Source organism: Pelobates fuscus, chromosome 7 (assembly GCF_036172605.1).
Source record: "Pelobates fuscus isolate aPelFus1 chromosome 7, aPelFus1.pri, whole genome shotgun sequence".
Classification (NCBI taxonomy): Eukaryota; Metazoa; Chordata; class Amphibia; order Anura; family Pelobatidae; genus Pelobates; species Pelobates fuscus.
Genome location: NC_086323.1, coordinates 130,760,122 through 130,768,515, shown reverse-complemented (window position 1 = coordinate 130,768,515; position 8,394 = coordinate 130,760,122). Strand labels below are relative to the sequence as shown.

General features: G+C 38.9%; 1 protein-coding gene across 1 annotated transcript; it reads left to right on the top strand.

The window, feature by feature from the left end:
• The first annotated feature begins 2,455 nt into the window (after positions 1–2,455).
• LOC134569219 (olfactory receptor 5AR1-like) lies at positions 2,456–3,400 on the top strand. Its single transcript, XM_063428134.1, has one exon. The coding sequence runs from the start codon at positions 2,456–2,458 to the stop codon at positions 3,398–3,400; it is 945 nt and encodes a 314-aa protein (XP_063284204.1).
• Positions 3,401–8,394: the final 4,994 nt, after the last annotated feature.

Genomic DNA, 8,394 nt, shown 5'->3' with positions numbered 1-8,394 from the left:
ACCATGGTCCAGTCTAGCTATGGATTTTATTGTTGATTTACCGGTTTCTAACAACAAAACAGTGATTCTCACGGTGGTTGACAGATTTACTAAAATGTCTCATTTTATCCCCTTACCTAAGCTACCTTCTGCACCCGAATTGACTGAGATTTTTGCGAAGGAAGTCTTTCGCTTGCATGGAATTCCTATGGATATTGTCTCGGATAGAGGTCCCCAGTTTGTCTCTCGTTTCTGGAGATCCTTCTGTTCCCAGTTGGGTATCAAATTAAATTTCTCCTCGGCCTACCATCCCCAGTCTAATGGGGCTGCCGAACATACCAACCAAAAGATCGAACAATATCTGCGCTGTTTTGTATCTGAACATTAAGATAATTGGGTCGATTTGATTCCTTGGGCGGAGTTTGCGCACAACAATTTGGTTTGCGAGTCTACTCAAAATAGCCCCTTCTTCATGAATTATGGCTTTCATCCTACCATTCTGCCGTCGGTGTCCTCCTTTCAGAGTATACCAATGGTTGATGATCATGTCGCCAGTCTGAGGAAGTTGTGGGATCAGATTCACCAGGTTCTTGTTCACACTTCGACTTTATTTAAACAGCATGCGGATAAACGCAGAAGGCCTGCTCTTATTTCTCACCCGGGGGATAAGGTGTGGCTAAGTACCAGACACATTAGTTTGAAGGTTCCTTCCATGAAATTCGCATCTCGTTACATTGGACCTTACAAAGTCTTGCGGAAAATCAACCCAGTTGCTTTTCAGTTTGCGCTTCCCCATGGTCTGCGCATTCCTGATTCTTTTCATGTTTCGCTCCTGAAACCTCTTGTTTGTAACAGGTACACCTCAGCTTCGGCTCCTCCCTCATCTGTTCAGGTTGAAGGTCAGGAGGAATATGAGGTTAGGTTCATTCTTGATTCCCGCATCTCTCGTGGGAAATTACAGTATCTTGTTGACTGGAAGGGTCCTGAGGAAAGATCCTGGGTGTCTCACGTGGATGTTCATGCTCCTCGCCTTCTTCGGGCATTTCATGCCCGCTTTCCCTCTCGTCCTCGTTTTTTTCGCCCTAGGGGCGTTCCTAAGAGGGGGGTACTGTCATGGTACCTGTTACTCAGACCTCATTCTCCTCCAGCAATTTCGGCACTTCGGACGCCGGACGCGATAGCCCCGCCCCCTTTTATGATGCGGCGCTATGCCGCCGACGTCGTGACGTCAATGACATCACGACCCGCCGAAAATCTCAAAGTAGGACGTTTTGGGGGCATGGTCATCAATTAAAGAAGCAGGGTATAAAAGGTACTCACTTACAGTGAGTCATTGCCCTGTCGTGGTTTCAGCTTGTCTGTTCCCTCAGTGCATTTTATTGATTGTTCCTTCGGTCATTGACTTGGCTTGTATCCTGACTTTGCTTACCTCTCCTATCCTTGATCTCGGCTTGGCTTTTGCTTACCTGTCTTCTCGTTCCCCCGACCTTGGCTCGCCCCTGACCATTCTCTGTTTACTTGGCCACTCTAAGGTCCGGTACACGTCTTTATAGGTTTTAGTACTCCCGGTGTTGGATCCCTGTCTTGATCCTGACAATACACACACTCAATCACAGAGCCACACACATAATCACAAATTTACACTCACAATCACAGACATACCACAGTCCCCTGCCCCCCACACAGCCAATCACTGACAAAACATGCAAAAAAATCACATGCACACATATTTAATACTAAAGAGGTCCTCCCAGCCTCCCTATCTTACTCTGGGAGGGCTGGAATGGACACTCTGTCCTTGGTGGCTTGTCTTTGCTGCTGTGCTGGAAATACAAGGATTCTCCTTCAGAAAAAGAAACTATGTCAAGTTTGTCACTTATGTAAATAAATATATCTTTAAAAAAAACAAGCAATATATACAATTTTCTGATATAGAACTCCCAATATTGTATCTTTAAGTGACTATGCCACAGAGAGCAAAATTTAATTTCTTATAGTGGCAATACTACAATACAAAGCTATTCCTAAGAAATATAGAAAATAAAAGAGACAAGGGGAACAGTTCATTTGAAAAGAAAAAAAAAAGAGAGATACATTTGAGAATGGAGAGACTGGTTTACAAATTGTACTGCAACATGGATGATCAGTTGATGATCAGTTCCTGTAATATTTTTGTGCAATTTATAGAAATATTGTTATAAAGTTTGATAAATACAATAATTAATTCCCTGAAGCCTGTGACTTGGGATTTACATAGAAAACATTTGTGCATAGGAGTGACATATTGGCCCCCAAGAAAACTATATTTATCAGAGGTGACAGAGAAACCTTTAATCATTAAGATCCGGATCTGCAATGTTGATTTGGATTTGTGAGTATACATTTCTTGTTTGTCTCCGGTAGGATTGTCCATTCCTAACATATACCCTTGCTAGTTAATTATAATAAAGTACAGGAATGAGAAAACTGCACAGCAATGAGAAACACAACAGAAGTAACTGAGTTTCTTCTCACTGCGCTGTCAGATAAACAATGGACCGTCTCTACATTCTTCATTGTTTTCCTCCTGATCTACATGAATACTCTACTTATAAACGTATTAATTATCATATTGGTCATCACAGATCCTCAGCTTCACACACCCATGTACTTCTTTCTTGGAAACCTGGCATTTTTGGACACATTGTATTCATCAGTTACTGCACCAAGGATGCTCTCTGACTTCATCACTACAAGTAAAGCCATATCTATTCATGCTTGCCTAACACAAATATTTTTCTTTATCTATTTTGCAAGTGCAGAGCTTTTCCTGCTGGCTGCTATGTCCTATGATAGATATGTTGCTATCTGCCACCCTCTGCATTACATTCAGATCATGTCCTGGAAGGTCTGTGGTCAACATTCATCTGTGGTCTGGATCCTCGGTTTCCTTTATTCTTTGGTCCATACTCTTTGTTCACTGAGGTTGACATTTTGTGGCTCCAATGTTATCCACAATTATTTTTGTGACCTTCCACACTTGTTCCAGATCTCTTGTACTGACACTTTTATCAATTTTCTAGTAATATGTATTGTGGGAGGAACCCTGGGACTAGTGGCTTTTGCCATAACGTTCTTTCCGTATATTTGTATTTTCATCACTATACTCAGAATACGAACAAAAGATGGAAAGCTTAAGGCTCTTTCAACCTGCACGTCTCACCTTTCTGTGGTCTTTAGTTTTTATGCTTCTCTCATCTTCTGCTATTTGGTACCAACCACAAGTTCTCTGGTTTCTATAAACAAGCTGGTGTCTGTGGTTTATTCTGTAATTAACCCTTTGCTAAATCCTCTGATCTACAGTGTAAGGAATAAGGATCTAAAGGCTGCACTAAGCAGAGTTTTGCATCATGTAAGTAAAGCAGTATCTCGTGAAGTATGACCCAACATACTGTCAGGGTTATTCTCTAAAGTGGGAATTCAAAGAGAAATTAGTCTTCAAATGCAGAAATGCAAAATGGTGGATCAATAAAGATAAAGAAAAAAAAACCTTTCTATACAAACTCAGTAAAAGGAGCATTCGCTTGTAAAAATATTCTCAAAAAAAAAAGGAAAGAAAAGAAAGGAAAAGTAAAGAAAAGAAAAAGGAAAAGACAGGAAAGGGAATGCTGCAAGTCACATAGGGACCTATTCATTAGACACTGGATTAGGGAGAATTTAAATGCCAATGGAGACAAGAGTGCTGACCATCCATTGATATGTTTTACTTAAACTGCTGGCTACTATAATTGGCACCAAGGAGTGCAATCCTATAGTGGGTTTTATTTATATATACATATACACACACATATATATGCACAATCCCAGCACTCTAGTTCCCGGTCTTTAATGATGCTCCGATGCCAACTCCAGCCATATAAGAAAGAAGATGAGTGCACTCTGGAGACTAGTAGTAGTTAAGTAGAAATGCTTTTACTTAGCACAAATAAACATCAACTTTTCAACGTAAACTGTATCCTGACGAAAGTTCCTTAGAGAACTGAAATGTTGATCTTCTGTGGCAGATACCTGAATAAAAGCTAAGTTTTTTCACAATATTTTCGAAGTCCTTGGAGTGCTATCATTACTTTATTTCTCTTATTTGGCTGTTAAGCACCAGGTTTTTTTACTATAAATCCAGGAGTGCAATTGGAACTTTATATATATATATATATATATATATATATATATATATATATATATATATATATGCGTATATATAGCATACACAAACTTCAAGGAGTCCATGTGTAACCCCTTCAGGACCGGACTGTTTTGGCCAAGTTGTACGTTAAGGACCAGGCCTGTTTTAACACTTTTGTAGGGTTTGTGTTTAGCTGGAATTTTCTTCTCTCTCATTTACTGTTCCCGTACAAATTATATATTGTTTTTTTCAGGACAAATGGGACTTTATTTCTATCATGTCATATAATTTAATTTAAAAAAGAAAAAAAAATATGGTAAAAAATTGAAAACAATACATGTTTTTTGACTTTTACTTGAAAAATCTTCTACTCATCTACAAAAGCTAATTAAAAAAACTGCTAAATAGATTCAAAATGTTGTCCTGTGTTTAAAAACACCCAGTGTTTACATGCTTTCTTGCTTTTTGTGTGCAAGTTATAGGGCTATAAGTACAAATAGGATATTGCTGTTTCATAACATAAATTTTAAAAATGTATCAATAGTGACATTGTAACACTGTTATCTGTCATAAATCTCTGAAAAACACCCCACATGTACATATTCGTTTTAAAGTAGACAACCCAGGGTATTCATCTAAGGATATTTTAGCATTTTCTATGCAACCGTTTTACCACCAGTCTTTGCCAAACTTTGCATAGGTAGTTTATTTTCTTTAACGTACATTGCAATTCAAGTATAAATTCACACATCCTGTTATGTGTGGCTGCTAAAAAACACAATAATATGTGTTCAGCAACATCTCCCGAGTACAGTGATACCACCCATGCATAGGCTTGTCAGGTTGTTAGGGGGCTAACAGGCTACATTTGGCAGATGTGCATATCCGTTTTCCAACTTGGAATTTTTGACATGTAGTCAACCTGCGCCTATGTCCTATTTGCAACATTTTTGAAGCCAGACAATGTATTTTACCTGCATTAAACCATATATTTTTGAAAAGTAGACAACCCAGGGTATTTCAAATGGGCGTATTTTAATACTTTTCATGCATGAAATTAACCAATAGCCTTTGTCAAACTTTTGAGTAGTAATTATTTTTGTGTTTTTTACACACACATTGTACTTTAGGCATGAATTAACAGATCCTGTTATGTATCACTGCCAAACAACACCCCAATATGTGTTCAGCAACATCTCCTGAGCACAGTGATATCACCCATACATAGGTTTGCTAGGTTGTTTGGGGGCTAAAAGGCCACGATTGAGACTTGTACAAGTCAGTTTTTCAACTTGATATATAGGTATGCTTAGCCTATATTCATTTTGGCATATTTTTGCATCCCCCAGTTAATGTTAACTTCACAAAAGTATATATTTTTATAAAGTAGACATGACAAGGTATTGTATACGGGGTTTTCACATCCTTCCCCCAACCATTGTGCTAAACAAATTTCAGAGAACGTGCATGGTGGTTATTTTTGAATTCTGCTTTTTATGTACACGTCATCTTGTTTTGGCCAGCCAGTTATATGTTACTGCCAGAAAACTTTTTGTTATGCTACCTATGGATTTGGAGTGGAACTCAACTGCAGAAATTGTTAATAGGACAAACCTTTGAGGATGATCAGAATAAGAATTAGAATTTAAATAGAACAATTCCTAATAAAGGAATTTGATTTGAAGGTGTATTGCTGAGGATAGTTCCTGTAGCTTTAAGGAATAAAATATGAAGATAGTTTGTTGATAAGAGTTCCTGTAGCTTTAAGGAATACAATATGAAGATAGTTTGTTGGTAAGAGTTCCTGTAGCTTAAGGAATACAATATGAAGGTAGAAGCTGGAACAATTAAGCAGAGTGGTGGCTACAGATGGTTTAGGTAAGCGGAGACCAGTTTATAGATGGAATATCAAAGATTAGACATTTCATTAGTTGAACTCAGGAGGCGAGGAAATAGATTTGCAATAGTATTGAAATGCCAGAAGAATGATACAATCCAATTTATATAACTTGACGTTTCCTTCTAGTAAGGTTTTCCAGTAATGTAATCCGACTTGAGGATGTAGGAACAATATCACAGGTAGTCCGTGGTCAAGGGAAGGAGAATGGAGATCAGCGGTTTAACTGGCATGGATCCCCTATGAAGTGTTAGGAAGCCGTTTCAGAGAAGGGGGGCGTGTTGTTGTTCTGTCAACCCGGAAGTGTCGGATTAGCGAGAAGCCGACAGTTACGTTCTCACACTTTTTTAACCAAATGTGCAGGTATCAAATGCAGCTTTAGCAGCAATCTCTAAACTAACTCCTGCAAAAGGAATCTAACTCGAGATTTGGGGAAGGAAACTGATTAACTAAAATTTACCGCTCTCAAAAGAAACAAAAATAATATTCAGGAACAAGTATTACAAAAAGTTATGTTCTGTGTGGTAGAGCTTAAAACATGTTCCAATACACAGTCCAGGTTTTGTAGGGCGATCGGGACAGTGAAGCAGGGGTGTCTGTCCTTTTTCCTTTTTTATAATAGACCCTGCAGTGTTTCTGGGGATTTGTTTTTTTTTTGAGTTGGCGGTATCTTAAAAATAAAATGTCTGGACTCCTCTGGCACTGTTGTTGGAACTTGACCATCTCCATAAATGATTGTGGAAATGAGCTTGAGCTGAAATTGGAGAAAGGTGGTTTTTTTATGGATTCATTTTTTTAAAGAGTAAAAATGAATTGTGTGTTGCTACTTGCATTAGGTAAATAGCCACATTTTTATACCAGGTTTTTATCTTTCTTAAGATTATATATGGTGCATCAGCTGATCAGCCAAATCAACACCCCCCATGTGCCTGTTATAAGTCCTGATGCAAACAGGTTTGGTCTGCCTCGGACAGTGACGTCTGACATGCTTTCGTCATGGACGGCGGTTAGCATGTTAACATCCTTCCTGTCCTTAAATTTTATTGCAAGCACTTTAGCTTTGCGCAGAGTTTTGCATTCACCTTTTTTTTTTTTTGGCCTCTATGAGAGGTCTGGGGAAATCCTTGGAATTTCTTCTCACAGTGCTGAAGGCCAGTGTCTGCAAACCATAAAGAATTTTAAACAAGTGGACACTGCTGTAAAAATTGTCCACATAAAGGTTTTCCACTTCTCCCCAGAGAGTCAGGACAGCCAGGAAGGTTCAGTTGACCATCTTTCCCCTCATATAGATGAAAGGCAAAAGTATAGCCACTTTCGCTCTCGCACAGTTTGTACACTTTTACACCATATCTAGAGCGCTTTGAGGGGATATATTGTTTGAACCTTAATCTCCCTTTATATTTCATAAGGGATTCACCAATGGAAAAATTTTGTTGGGGGTATAAACTTCAGAAAATTTGTGCTGAAGATGGTCTTCCAGTGGGCGTATTTTATGTAGCCTATCATATTGGGGGTGATCTCTGAGGCGACAGGGTATTATCATTAAAATGTAAATATCTCAGCAGTCGCTCATATCTTGCTCTAGAAATGGTTTGGGAGTACACCGAACTAGAACAGATTGGGTTGGTGCTCCAGTAAGAGCGAATTGATGGCTTCTTTATAATCCCCATGAGCATTGTAAGAGCCCATAATGTTTTAAGCTCAGGGACATCTGTGGGATGCCAAGCATGCTCCCTGACTGCATAGCTACCTGGATTGGTATCAGTAAATCGGGTAGCATATAAATTAGTCTGGGAAACAATCTCCTCCCTGATGGTATCCCCTAAAAAAAGCTCCATATATTGCATAGGGGAGAAGTTATCCACATTGACATTAATGCCTGCATTGGCACTAAAAGGGGGGATGTTCGGCTCAGCTAACTGTTGAGGTACCCAGTCCTCCTCCACATTTGGCGTAGCAGGGAAAGCACAGCTTCTTTTTCCAGCCGGCTCACACACAGATGACATGTCACTAGACATGTCGGAAAACTGACCTGGGTCAAAATCGGACGCAGTGTCAGAAGCGTCAGAGTTTGACGCCAAGAAGGCAAATTTCTTCTCCAAGCTGTACATGCGCTGCATGTTTCACACTAACTGACTAAACGAACAAAATACTAACACAATTTTTTTTTTTATTAAAACAGGCTAAAACAGCAATCCCTAAACTAACTCCTGTTAAAAGAATCTAATGGAGATTATACACGCTTATGTTATGTTACTTATGTATGTGCATAAAAGAACACATTAATACAAATATTCTGACAAAACATTGTAAAATTTCCATTCAGTTTTGATCTCAACTAACCATTTTTTTTAAA

Excerpts from the sequence above, each read along its gene's own strand:
- LOC134569219 (XM_063428134.1), top strand. The coding sequence starts at position 2,456 with ATGAGAAACACAACAGAAGTAACTGAGTTTCTTCTCACTGCGCTGTCA.